The 14,393-nt window shown below is 40.1% G+C and overlaps 1 protein-coding gene across 8 annotated transcripts in view; it reads left to right on the top strand.

The window, feature by feature from the left end:
* Nucleotides 1-13,111, top strand: part of Lmo7 (LIM domain 7) — a 216,058-nt gene extending 202,947 nt beyond the window's left edge. For 6 of the 8 annotated variants that reach the window (XM_052732559.1, XM_052732566.1, XM_052732565.1 and 3 more), the window contains 6 exons: nt 398-450; nt 2,757-2,970; nt 7,465-7,758; nt 9,703-9,811; nt 11,056-11,164; nt 12,355-13,111. In XM_052732559.1, coding sequence (XP_052588519.1) covers nt 398-450; nt 2,757-2,970; nt 7,465-7,758; nt 9,703-9,811; nt 11,056-11,164; nt 12,355-12,377 — 802 coding nt within the window. In that variant the 3' untranslated portion in view covers nt 12,378-13,111. The remainder of the gene's footprint in view (nt 1-397; nt 451-2,756; nt 2,971-7,464; nt 7,759-9,702; nt 9,812-11,055; nt 11,165-12,354) is intronic. The other 2 variants (XM_052732562.1, XM_052732560.1) reach the window with 1 other exon arrangement.
* Nucleotides 13,112-14,393: the final 1,282 nt, after the last annotated feature.

The raw sequence follows: 14,393 nt of genomic DNA, 5'->3' as shown, positions 1-14,393 counted from the left end.
AAGAGCAGTCTCCGATCATCTTAGGAAGGAAAGAGGGTCCCACATGTTGTGTATTTCCAGCATTTCTTCTGTTTTCTGCTAGTATGCATAATATGAAAAATTCCTGGGTTTAAAAATAAACACAGCTCCCAAAAGACATAGAAAATCAATATCTACTTAAAAAAATCTTTGCCAAGTGTAGTGGCGCAAGCCTTTAATCCCAGCACTTGGGTGGCAGAGGCAGGTGGATTCTGTGTTTGAGGCTAGCCTGGTCTACAGAGTGAGTTCCAGGACAGCAAGGGCTACACAGAAAAATCCTGTCTTGAAAAAAACAAGCAAACAAAAAACCAAACCAAACCATCTTTTCTTGAATAAAATAAAAATGTTAATAAGACATATTTAATATATTCTATTTTAGGAGTAAATCAAGATCCACTACGGAACTGAACAATGCCCCCACAGAGAAGAACGGTATGTGTGATTTTTGTATTCAAAGTTTTTTTTTTTAAAAAAGCACAGTTACATATTTGAGTGGTCATATACTATGATTAGTATATTTTTAAGTGCAGGAAACTTTAGATTCATTAATATTAGATGGTTAACATGCTATTTTGAGTATCTTTAACAAAACAACTGTCTTGTGTTTAGCTTTTTTTTATAATGGAAAGTGTACTGCACTAGGGTATTTGAATAACCAAGAAATATGTGGAAAATTTGCAAAGAAAATGTTGACCTGGTTTTGCATAGTAGATTTTATCTTGCAGCTAAGGAATAAGGACAGGAAATAATGCAGAGGACTTAAAAATATGTATAAATTTGAAGTCATTCATGTAAATGGTAAAAGGTCTGAAAATTTAGTGATAGGGTTTTTTCACTTCATGAAAATCATTTGGAACTTGGAGCTTGATATAAAATATAGTTCTGGTTAACCCCACATAACTGAAATTATATAAGTAAAGAAAAAGCCCTAAGCAATAAGCATCATATGTACAGGTTTGCATAAGCAAATTATTGGTCCGTTATGCCCATGTAGAAAGATTCAGGTGGGGATTGAGCAGACAGACAAACTTTGGCTCTGTCATTGACCTCTAAGAGAATTCATATCTGTGATGCCAGCTATTTCTGTTTTTAAATGAATAAATAATAGTTTGTATTCCATGTATTATCTTTAAACTACTGAGAAGAAATTTTTAAACATTCAAAACTCATTATAAGAAAATCTTTTTTTTTTTTTTTCCATTGGCCTGGGGTCTGGTGGCAGCTGATATGTATCTCTGGTCAAAGCTCATAGAATTAAGTTTTCATTAGGACAGGTGGCAGTATCATCAGGTAAATAGGATCTTCGGTTATCTCTGCCCTATTTGACATTCTAGCATTTTGGATCCACCTTTCCCTTTAGGAAACACAGCTCTAAACAATCATCCTCTCTTATGTCTTCACTCAGCAGATACTTCTAATGTGGTCCCTCTAGTCTCTGGATCATTCCTATTTGGACTTTGCAGCTCTTCTCCCTTGAACTTGACCCTGGCTATTGTTAACGTTATAGATTAAGTGCACTTGCCTTGTGTGACATGCTTTTAGCCTGTGGTGTTTGTACTCTGCCCTGAGTGAAACCTGGCTGTCGGGGCACACCTGTGGCCATCTGAAACAGCTGCTCGTTTGTCTGTTTTATGTCTCACTTGGAGAGTAGGTAGTGTGTGCCTTCTCCCCTGGGCCAGCCACATGTCCTTGAATTAGCAGACACTAAGAAATTATTACAAATTTGATGGGATGACTTGGTCATGCCATCAACCTAGTTTTAAAATGAAAAATGTTTTATTTAAAGCTAGCACATTGATGTTGTTATTAATATACCAAGTGTAGGTGTGCACTAAAAAACAAATACAAACTTCTGGGCCCGGCTCATTGCTTCCTTGAAGGGGTACCTAGACAAGCTAAATGTTCTGAAAGTGGGTGATAATAATGAATTTAGGGAAGAAAAAAATCCTTAGTTAAAATTTTGTAATCCAAACAAAAGCAAGGATGATGTCTCCAGGTTGAATGTGTTTTACATAAATAGGAAATTAGTCAGCAAACCCTGGGGATGCAAGCTGACTCAACTGCCACTAATAAGCCTGATAATTATATTACAGTTTATAAATTTCTTAGAACACAAACAGATTCGATAATATTATGGACAATCATTTTCTCTTGTTCACCAGGGCTATGTCAGTGACTGAACAGTCCTACAGTGTGGTCATGACTTATTTTGTGACTTATACTATAGACACTTAGCCCCTGTCCATTAGAGATGTGTGCATTTGTGTGGTCTTTTCTCACCCTGGGGTGGGACAGAGAATATATGTAAAGGAAAATTCCCGGATTCCCCGCAGACTCTTTGTAGCAAGCCTTCAATGAGTGCACTTGATGGAAAGAAGGGGAAATTAGATGAACATTTTGTAACTGAACATTTCTGGGATCCAGAGAGAGAGAGAGAGAGAGAGAGAGAGAGAGAGAGAGAGAGAGAGAGAGAGAGAGAGAGAGAGAGAGAGAGAGGAGAGTGAGTGAGTGAGTGTGTTTGCACACACACCCCATGGGTGCTTCTGCATGTGGAACTGGAATTTCCAGGAAGAGGAGGCAGCTAGCTGTCTGTTCTCCCACAGACATCTCCCTGCTGGAGCTGGATGGTGTCAGCACAGAAGCATAGTGTTGGGTTAGAAGTTGCGCTGTCTTGGAGGCTGATCCACTAACATTTCTTGTGTACTTACATTGAAGCTTTTTGTATGTTTTAAATTTAGGAAGCAGCAAATATTCAGACCGAATTGGGACTACTAGCTTTTCACAAAGGAGCTCCAAGAAGGATCAGGGCCCCTCAGAAGCAGAGTTGGAGAGACAGCAAATCCTTCAGGAAATGAGGAAGAGAACATCTCTCCATAATGACAACAGCTGGATCCGACAGCGCAGCGCCAGTGTAAACAAAGAGCCCATCTGCCTGCCTGGGGTCATGAGGAGGTACGAGACAGTTCATGGTCACTTCCTCTTTGCTGGGAGGCACATGTCTCAGTCTAGGCTTTCTTTTTTTTTTTTTTTTTCCTTCAGTGAGCTATCATCATACCTTCTGCGTACTCAGGATTTGATGAGAGGGGGAAGGAGAGAAAGTTACTGAGTGTCAGAGGTCATCAGTTGTGTCTGAATCATCTCATTTAAACTGGGGGACAGTGTTCTGAAGTAGGCTCAGTTACTCTGTTTTTTTATATGATGAAACGAGTTGAGGCAGGGAAGCCAGCTGGACAAGATCACATAAGGAATAGCTTCTAAATCTGGATGTGGACTTCTGAAATGGGATTCAGATAATTAAATATGAATTTCACCCTTTCTTCTGTGTTAAGCTTGAAGAGAAGGAAACCTACTTATGTTCATAATCAGATAAATGGCTAGGTTAGAATCATGATAATTGGGATCACAAAAACTGAAAACCTAAGTTTGCAACTTTTAAGATGGTAAATATGTACGTACAAGTAGCAGTGAGTAGGTGGACATTTTAAGAGACCTATCTTTGCAAATAATAAATACTGCAGCTACTCTGTCAGTGTTCTGACAGATGAACTAGGGAAATTTATTTGTAACATGTTTCAGATAAAGAACTAATTACTTCAATATACAAATAGCTGTTTTAAAACCCAAAAGTAGATCCTAGTAACTTTATCTACATGTGTATTTTTGTCTGTCTGTTTCTGTATCATTTAAACTAGACAAGTGGTGTGAGTAGGTATTTCATAGGAAACAATCAGTAAATATATAAAAATCAATACCACTCCTCAAGGGACAATGATAGATCCTTTGCTTATGACATTTTCACAGCGTTATGAGATTGATTAAACTGGTACTGGCAGTGCATAAGAAAGTAAGAATTATTTTTTTCCAATGGATTCAATAATTTTTTTCACAGTAAATTAAGAAAAGGTGTACATTTCCTTACTCGGGTTCTATCTTCTGGGTATTGTTGAATAAACACACAAAGATAAAGATAAGGATACACAATATTGGATATCTTAAAAAAACAAACCTATCCACTCCCACCAAATTGCTCTTCTTCCTTCCTTCCTTCCTTCCTTCCTTCCTTCCTTCCTTCCTTCCTTCCTTCCTTCCTTCCTTCCTTCCTTCCTCCACCACCATCTGACACAATATTTCTCTCAACAGGGCACCTAGTTAATAATAGTGCTCAAGCAGTAAGAATACTGTACAAGCATTATAAAGTGCTAGACGCACTGTGTACAGTCACCACCTTAGAAGTTAGAGAGTTAAGGGCTCTAGTACTCTTGGGATTTAGGCATGGAGTAAATTTTGTGTGTTCTTTCTTTATTTAAACATACTTTGTTTAAAATAATAATTCTTCCAGGTGTGAGGGTTGCCTGGTTTGTTCTTTGCCTGGCATTGGCTTTGGCACTTGAGCAGCTATAGCTCTGGAGTCGGCAAGATGTTTTTCTTTTAAATGAAGGAGATAGTAGTAACGGTTTGGCAGCCCCCATAGGTCTCTGTCATGTATTCATTTTCTTTAATGACCCTGAGCATGTCAAATGCCCATGAGCTCTGCATGTCTTGGCAATGGATTGCACTTTGCTGAACCTTCTTGAGACCCCTCATGGGGCTCAGTCAGGGGTCTTGTTTTGTAATCTTCTTCCCATGGAGCTGCTGGAGCTGCCTCATGGTATGGTACTCACATTCAGAGGGTCCTTTTTCACAATGACGACAGTTCCTGACATGGAAATGCTTATCACTCCATGTGTATCATATTTGCTGATGTCCCACCCTTGAAAGTGGTCAAATCCAGAGTCGGTGGAAGGGGCTGGATAAGAGAGCAGATACAAAAGGCATGTTTCTCGGGGGACCATTGATGTATAGTCTATCACATGAAGAAGCATTAACATGATTCAAGATCATATATATTAGGTGGCAAACAAGTTATTTTAAACTGTTGTAAAAGAATAAAAACCTTTTGTTCCCATTTGCTGAAGAATGCTATATAGTGAGTGCATCTATATATATGCATGTATTAACTTACATATACAAATTTGTGTGTATGTGTAAATATTTCCTTGTATCTCTGAGAAAAATCTGTAAGAACTCACAAAGGTTGTTACTTTTGGGGATTAGGGAAGGTATAGAAAGTGAGGGAATGAGGAACCCCTTGCTCACCCTCAGAAGCCCCTTTCATATTGCTTGACTTATTCTCTGTATAGTAATATATTGTGATAACATATGATGTTAAGCTAAAAATAGCTGTATTGTTTAAGCTTCTGGTAGGAAGAAAGTTTTAAAAGCACTAACAAAATCACCTAGAATGTTGCTCACAATTCAGAGCTAGCTTTTGTAGAATAGGTAAATCCTGTTTTCAATGTGTCTTCAGTCCAAGGAAAGAGGCTATTGACCGTTTCTAGTCATGTGGACATTGAACAGTTGTTGACACACAGGACTTGGGGTGGTGAGAACGTCTGGGAGGCAGGCTTGGGTTGCAGTAGAGTCAAGGGTGTAGTTAAAGTTTTTTTGTCTGGCCCACAGTCAGGACAAATCTCTCTCACCTGTCAGTCCCACAGCCATCAGACCCAATCAAGTAAACACAGAGACTTATATTGGTTACAAATTGTATGGCCGTGGCAGGCTTTTTGCTAACTGTTCTTACAGCTTAAATTAATCCATTTCTATTAATCTATACCTTGCCACATGGCTTGTGGCTTGGCTGGTCAAACTTGATGTATCTTAATCTGGAACAAATCCATAGCCTCTGGCTTTCTGTGGAAAGAAAAGTAGAGCCTCCTTTCCAAAGCAACATATCCTTACATCCAAATTTTGAAGTCAAGGTACCTTTAAAATATACATTTTGAGCTGGGCGGTGGTGGCGCACGCCTTTAATCCCAGCACTCGGGAGGCAGAGCCAGGCGGATCTCTGTGAGTTCGAGGCCAGCCTGGGCTACCAAGTGAGTTCCAGGAAAGGCACAAAGCTACACAGAGAAACCCTGTCTCGAAAAACCAAAAAAAAAAAAAAAAAATACATTTTGGCATAACTCAACAGCTTTTGCAATCAAATGTTTTTTATCAGTTACGAATATCAAAGAGAACATAATCCAGATTTTGTTTGTGGTAGCCATCTTTACGTGGCTTATTTTTTTATATTAGCTTGAGCCTATTGCTTTAAATTGTAGTATTCCAAGACTGAAACGGCCATGTGGCTGCTGGCTCCGCCCACTTCAGCTTCCCAACATGGCGGTGGTACGTTTTCCGCCAGCTCTGGGAGCCATCAACTCTCAGAAATAGTGGGTCTATGCTTCTATCAAAGCAGCGTGTAGCCCAGAAACCTCTTTTTGTTTTGTACAAGCAAAGGCTAAATCTACCACGCAGCTTAATGTGTCACTTGCAGAGGCCTCATTCCCACCATACTGCAGGTTGAGCGCACATGCCAGGAACCCACCATAGTAGCTCAAACATGCAGGCTGTCGCTAGCTTGAAAGAGACAACTAGGAGCTGTTTTTAGCTCCGTTTTAGAATCTTTTTATTCAGGTTTTAGGTGGAAACTCTTGCCCCATGTTGGGCGCCATTTGTAGCTAAAGTTTTCCTGCCTGGCCCACAGTCAGGACAAATCTCTCTCGCCTGCCAGTCCCACAGCCATCAGACCCAACCAAGTAAACACAGAGACTTATATTGGTTACAAATTGTATGGCCGTGGCAGGCTTCTTGCTAACTATTTTTACAGCTTAAATTAATCCATTTCTATTAATCTATACCTTGCCACATGGCTCGTGGCTTACCAGCATCTTCACATGCTGTTTGTCATCATGGTGACTGGCAGTGTCTCTCTCACCCAGCTTCCTGTTTTCTCAGTTCTCCTCTGTTAGTCCCACCTATACTTCCTGCCTGGCCACTGGCCAATCAGTGATTTATTTATTGACCAATCAGCAACACATTTGACATACAGACCATCCCACAGCACAAGGGGGACTTTGGTTTGAAGTCAGAGCCTTACTCCCACATTCCTGGTTTGGTTAAAGACACTTCTATGAGATTAGAAACAACCTTGTAGAGTACTGTAAAGAGGAAGTTAAATGTGTGGAAATGTCTAGCTTAATGCTATTATGTGCTTAAAATTTATTTTCTGGTTGAATTTGGAAGGACTGAGGTTTGTATGTCTAAACTGTTTAAGATTTAAGGGATGGGTGACTGCCTTTCTAGTATTTGCTTTTATTTAAAAAATAGTTTTCTTCCCACTTTGATTGTTGGTTTTTGGTCTAAGCACCACACTAAAGAAGGTTATTGAAGTATGACATGTCACAATATCTCTGGTGCAGAACAATTTCATTATTAAAAGTAATTGTGTAACTGGATTCAGATTTATTGCAGCCTAGGATATACATAAAATGGGTCTTATATTGACCCCAATGATACATTGCATCCAATGGATGATCTCCAGTTGAGTGGCTCATCCTACTCCTGTGACTTCTTCCTGTGTTTCAGAGGGGAGTCTCTGGACAATCTGGACTCCCAGCGGCCCAGTTCTTGGAGGCAGTCCCCATGGCACAGCCAGCCTGCAGGAGTCTATGCCTCCTCCTCTGTCCAAGACTTCAGTCGCCCGCCTCCACAGCTGTTGTCCACATCAAACCGTGCCTACATGCGGAACCCATCCTCTGCTGTACCGCCTCCAGTGGGCCCAGTGAAGGCTGTCATCCCAGGCCCTGCCCCCCCAGGGTCTCCCACCCCACGCAGCCATTCCCCTTCAATGTCACAGTCAAGCTCTCAGCTCCGTAACAGGTGAGGCCCCTTTTGTCATCCCCTTGTCTTAATTTCAAGCGTGTTTCTTCATTAAAACGATGCCCAAATTATCCAGTAAAGAAGAAAAACAAGTCTTTTGAGTGCATGAAATTTGGTGTTCTTGTATCAGAGCAATTGAGAAGGCTTTCTTCTGCCTCTGTCTGTTGCCTGCCTAGTGTCTACAGATGTCTGGGAAAGGCACTCAAGACTCAACATGTCTGCATGTTGCCAGGCTCTCTGTTGCCTGTGCTTTTGGTCAGTGTCTCAGCTGGAAGTTTTCTCTGAGTAGATCACCATGTGGCATCAACCAAGGATAGAGTGGCTCACAAATGCATTCATATTGATAAATAAGAGCAGTGTTACAAGTGTCTGACTTTTAATGGCACTCTACTAGAAACTCATTGGAATGGAGTGTGGAGAAAAGCATGATAAATATGCTTCGTAGCCTGGGCAGTTTTAACAAGCTGGATTAAAAAAGAAAATCATCCTGTCGGTTTGATCTTGCTTTCAGAGTCTTGGGTTGTTTCATCTGTTACCCAGTCTGCCACCAGTTTGCTCAGTCTTCATCACTTGACTTCTGCAGTCCATATGTTCCGGGGAGGGTGTAAAAATTAGGTAGAGTCAGCCAGGCAGTGGTGGCGCACACCTTCAATCTCAGCACTGGAGAGGCAGAACCAGGCAGATCTCTGTGAGTTCGAGGCCAACCTGGTCTACAGAGCGCAATCCAGGACAGGCACCAAAGCTACATAGAAAAGGTTTTTGAGAAACCCTGTCTCAAAAATCCAAAAAAAAAAAAAAAAAAAAAAAAAAAAAGGTAGAGTCTGGAATGGCTCCTTGCCCTGGCCCGTGGGGTGATGCCCTGATGTCAATGTGGGCTGTATTTTCAGGTCTTCACAGCTTCTCCAGGAGTCAGCCCTTTGTTTTCACCCCAAAGGAATTCTAGTTTCCATCACAAATGTGATTATTAAAGGTAGAAATCCATTGATATTTGGATATTTTAAGCTATTAATTAATAGACGTAGATAAGAATATATATATGTATATGAAGATATATTCAAAATAATGTTACAATTAGCAAGATCTACAAAATATGTTAGAGAGTTGAATTAAAGGAAAAGGGGTCAGGAGGCCTTATGGGCAGTTTTTGGGGTAGATGGAATTTGCAGAGGAGAGGAACCACCATTCACTTATTCTCCCACTGTGGCCCCATATGTGAGAGCAGGGCAGTGTGAGAGCCCAGGGAAGGTCTTTGTCTGGCAGACTGCTTTCTTCACACCTGACTCTCAATAGCCATGCACTCCCTGTACTCCAGGTGGTGCTGTGGTGGTGTGCTCCTCTTGCAGGGGTGAGAAAGTAATGAGGTAGCTGCTGTCTCTTTAGCACTAGGAGAGACCAGCCCAAGATCGGAAAATAAAGTGGGAATCCCCATCCTTGATTCATTGGCAGCTCTTGGGGTATGATGACATCATTCTCAACAGAAGTGCAGTAAGAAAGCATTCCTATTTCTAACCAGAAAATTGAAAAAGAAGGGGTAACAAGTAAAGGTGAGAAAGCAAATCACAGAGAATCCGGTGGACCCGAGAATGGGATGCTGTGAGTGGAATTTTGTAGATAAGTCAATTGAATTAGCAAGAAGATGTAACAGATCAGGGATACTGATTAGTCCATATGTGATCCCAGGGGAATGGAATCAAAGTCCCAAATGGACCAATCACATTGAAATCGTTCCTTTAGGTGAATAGTCATCAAGGTTCCCTAGAGCCTCCGTCGAGACAGTTCAAGGTATAATGATCTTATTTAGTTGGCTGCTGAGAGTTTTTCTCCCACAGATATAAAGAGCCTTTCTTCAGTTATGATCATTTCTGCCAATGACAGTGTGACTTTGAATGCCAACCTTGCACAGCATAGGTGAAAGCCTCCATTCCATTCTTGTTCCACATCTAGGTCAGTGAGTGGGAAGCGTGTGTGCTCCTACTGTAATAACATTCTGGGCAAAGGAGCTGCTATGATCATCGAGACCCTGGGTCTTTGTTATCATTTACATTGTTTTAAGGTGAGCCTGAGACAAAGAGCTTGCCAGCCGCTATGCTTTGCTTGGAGTGCGCATGGCTTCTGTGAGCCGCTGGGTTGTGGATGTGCCACTAACAAGCTTGGCGCTGTTATTTGTCAGTCTGTGCTGTGCTGGAGTCACAAATTGCTTGCTGCTACTTGGTTCTCAAATCTGGAGTCTTCTTATGAAAGTCAGTCTGGAAGCCCTATGCTTTTTGTCGCTCTAATCTGCTAGGATCCTATAAATAAAATTTATGGTGCATAGTGTGTTCTCTAGCATGCTGCCACGAGTAGACTTAAAATTTAATTCACCAGCGTTATTAGCAGCACAGAGACATGCAGTTATCAGTGTCTAATGGATAGTTTTTAATAGTGTCTGGAAGGAAAACCACTGTAAATATTTTTACAGTTGCACAGCCTGCTTATCCCTGATAGTGTTTTTGTATACAGCGAAGGGTCCAGGCTGTAACTCTTTGCTTTCCAGTATCTGTCTATGAACACATCAGTTTAATTCTTGAAATTTCACTGGGCCAGTAGAAAGTCTCCCCATTTTTGATTCCAGAGTCCCAAAGTTAGCAGCTTGCTAATCATATAATCATGTAAATTTGTATGTATAAATCCATGTAGAGCAGAATGAGTCAAAATAGTGTTTGAACACACACACACACACACACACACACACACACACACACACACACACACACACACACACACACACATATACCACACAGGAAAAAGACACAGAGACAGAGAAAGAGAGAATGCCAAAGTCCCTAGCCTTGACATAAGGCACCCCATGAATGCTTGCTCATCTAGTTCTCTGGGGACAGTGGGAGAGGCCTACTCTAGACTAATGCCAGAAATCCAAATTCTATTTTCCTCCTGTTCTTACATGTGATGTTAGCCTTTATTTCCTTGGAGCAATGAAGACTACATTTCTTTCAGCAAATTAGCAAATTGTTTTTGTATTTCTCCAGCCCCAGTATATTTAGAATGGTCATCTTGGTTTTTAAATTTTGCTTTATGAATTCTTAGTGTCTAATCTGGAAGGCTTGGTTTCAATCCACTAATTGTCTTTTGGTCTTCTCTACCCTTTGCTCTGCTGTAATATACCCAAGAGTTTAGGAGCTGCACTCTATAATCCTTCCAGCCCACTCCTGCTTATCCATTCACCCCCTGCATCTGCCTCCTGAGAGTGCTCTGGGCTTTCTGGAATCACCTAACTGTATACTTTCTTTTGTCTGTCAGTGCGTCTCCTGTGAACGTGACCTCGGAGGCTCCTCCTCCTCCTCAGGAGCCGAAGTCAGAATCCGAAACCACCAACTGTACTGCAATGACTGCTATCTCCGATTCAAATGTAAGAGAGCAAATCAGAGAGAAAATTTCTTGTCTTTTGAGGAGACCGCGGGTTCCTATGCCTTTCCCTGAGCCTGTAGCCACCTCCTCCTCAGGTTCACTACCATAGGATCCTGGGTTTTGGGGGTCATAGTCTGTCTCCTTCAAAGAGGCTGTCTACCGCATCCTAGCCATCTAGAGGAGGTTATGGGGTGGAGGAAACTTCTAATGACTCCTGGGCACAGAATAGAGGTTAAGACAAGTCTGCTTTCTGATTAAGGTTCCATCTCTCATCAGCTCATTTCTATTATCTAATGATGAGTTCTTATTATGTGACTTAGAATGTAATCAACTCTGCAAATGACTGAACCTGAGAGTGTCACTTTCTGCTTTATGTTAATACGTAGCCATGTGTCCACACATGTATTTTTGAAAAAGAGAGCCTTGATTTTGTTTATATGGTGTTTCAGTGTCATTGAATTAAAAAAAACTTAAATGCTACTTCTTACTAAGCATGTGTTTGAGTGTTGTGAAGGATAGGGTAGCGTTACTCCGTTGTGTATTGTTCATAGCCTCAGCAAGACAACAGTTATTGCTGTATATCATTTTGAACCTTGACGCTGGTAACATGTTTCTTCCTTGTTGTGAAAGGGTGTTACAAGTGGTATCTACAAACCTATTGCTTTTGAACTCAGAGGTATTTATATGGCCCCTTATATGAAGCGTGTTTGGAAATGATTTGAACTGGTCAACTCTCTTTTATCTGTCAATGGCTTCTGAGCCTTCTCTCCGGGCTGTCCAGGCCTCCCTTGGATATTGACCCTGAAGTTGGGAGAATGTCAAGGCTGGGCACGGGGTCCGGTTGGGGGGAGTGTGTATGTGTGTGTACTTTTCTCTTTTAAATCCAAAGCCAAATATAACTGATTTTTGGAATCATTGCCCATGCCTTTTCTCTCCTTCAGTACAAATAATAGAGAGTTGAAAGTATTTTTTTTTTGATTCAGCAGTTAATTTTTACTCTGTTTTACAAATAAAGAATTCTAGGCCCCAGAGGCTTCAATTTGCCTGCCTTTATCCTAAGACTGTGTGACAGGCAACTCTTTCTACCTCACTGGGCCACTCTGAGTGATGACTGCTCTATATCTCCACGTGCTGATGTCCACATGCTTTTGAATCTGAGCACTTTTCTCTCTTCTCTCCTTGCCTGATCAGCTGGACGGCCAACCGCCATGTGACGTAAGCCTCCATTCGAAAGTGCTGTTGCAGATAGAAGAGGAGGAGGCGGTGGCTGCTGATGCAGAACTATAAATATGTCTTGTATGTCCCCCCCTTTTTTAAAAAAGAGAATAACCTTTGCCTCATTAGATGACATAGGAACACTGTAGTGTTGGTAGGACCTGTATTTTTGTTGTTTATTTATAAGGTAATTATGTGTGTGGGGAAGTGCAGTACTTGCCTTTTGAATTCGGCATCCTAAAAGCACAAGCAGAAACACCCCAAGAACTTAAAAAAAATACTTTGGAGACTGATGATGATCTAGTTTGACCCTTTAGTGGTGTTTTGAAGAGGGTATTTTATTTTATTTTTTTTTAAGTTCTTAAACATTATTTGAAATAGTTAATATAAATATGTAATTGTGTTTACTGTTTACTGTAATGTATTCTAAGTTAATGTGGAACCATATGAAAAATTTCATTTAAATCCACCCATAAATTTGCTTTTTTGTGGTTTTCTTTACACAGAAATAATCCAATTGAAAAATAATTTTGCTTATGTAATATTTTATTTGCTTGAGGAGGGCATTCTATTTTCTTTACAAGGACTGTCGTTGCTAAGCAAATATCAGTAGAAAGCTGCTTATTTTCAATAATAAAAAATAACCATGGTTTGTACACCAGGAATTTTCTCCAGAAACTAGTGAGATTTTCTGTTCAGTTGCCTTTGTAAATAAAATTGGTGATGCATTTAAGGAGTGGTTCTTTTTTTAAAAAATTATTTGTTGAGTTATTAATTTACTTATTTAATGAGTTTGTGTCTCTTGCAGTCCTTTTTTTAAAAGTAAAAAATGTGTGTGTGTTTGTGTGTGTGTGTGTGTTAGTGTGTTTATCACAGGCATGTGGGTGTCTGTGGAGGCCAGAGGAGGGTGTGAGATATCTAACATGGATCCTGGGGCCTGAATTCAGGTCCCAAAAGAGAAACAAGTGCTCTTATCTCCTGTACTGACTCTCTAGTTCCCCTTTCAAGCCTTTTAATTGTATTTTATATGTGTGCCTTCTTGAGACTATATTTTATGTGTCTTTACTAAGGTACAGTAGACATATTGTAAACTGCAGTATTTATATTTAGTATGTATAGCTTGACAAATTTTGGTATGTGAATTTCTGTTCAACTACTGCCACAACCACAATGGTTCTGCAGAAAAAACTTAATTTTAATCATAAATTTTAATTCAGATAATGTTATGATTTTGAATACTTTTTATGATGTATGTTGTCAACTGTTGGATTAGTTTTTAAAATCTGTTATTTTGTCCTCTAGGGAGTCTGGAAAATATCTAGAGCAAAAGTAGTAGTTTTTAAAAGAAATCTGGATCAAAAATAAGTGATGTAAAACTTTAGTGTGCTTTGAATAAAAATATAAGGACACTTGAATTCTTTATAAAAAGTGTAAATAGAGTGAGTGAGAGGCTTAAAATATGTAGTTAAGTGTTAATGTGGGAGAAAAATAAAAATTAGTTCCAGAGTTTTTGTTGCTGAGCAACTATTTTTATTTCCAGTTATTAAAGTAATATGTACTTATTCAGGAAAATTTGTCAAATGCCCCAGACCATTTAGAATGTAGCTTGCGGGCCCTAACCCCAATGAAAAGCAGCAGTCTTTGAACTCATTCTGCAAGCAGACGTTCATCCTGCATTCTTAGCTAATAGTGCATGTTTCCCATGTTCTTAAAGTCATTTCTTCTCTCCTCTCCTTTTCTTCATACCATAAACCACACCCCCTAGGGCGCTCTGTTTCTTTTTCTTTTCTTTTTTATTGGTGTTTATATGGTGTTTGAAACCCATATAGCCATGAAACCCATGGTTTCATGACGATATTTTTATCTGGGTGCATCCCATACTTTGATTGTGTTCACCCTCCAATATCTCCTCCTTTCCCCAGACAGGAGAGCCTCTACTTTCATGTCATATGTAAAAATGATTTTGTTTGTATATAAAATGTAGTGTCTACAAATGAGAGAAAACGGGGTGTTTG

Source organism: Peromyscus californicus, unplaced genomic scaffold, assembly GCF_007827085.1.
Source record: "Peromyscus californicus insignis strain IS unplaced genomic scaffold, ASM782708v3 Scaffold_12__1_contigs__length_115047231, whole genome shotgun sequence".
NCBI classification, from domain to species: Eukaryota; Metazoa; Chordata; class Mammalia; order Rodentia; family Cricetidae; genus Peromyscus; species Peromyscus californicus.
The sequence above is the reverse complement of the archived record's forward strand: the minus strand, read 5'-3'. Positions and strand labels throughout refer to the sequence as shown.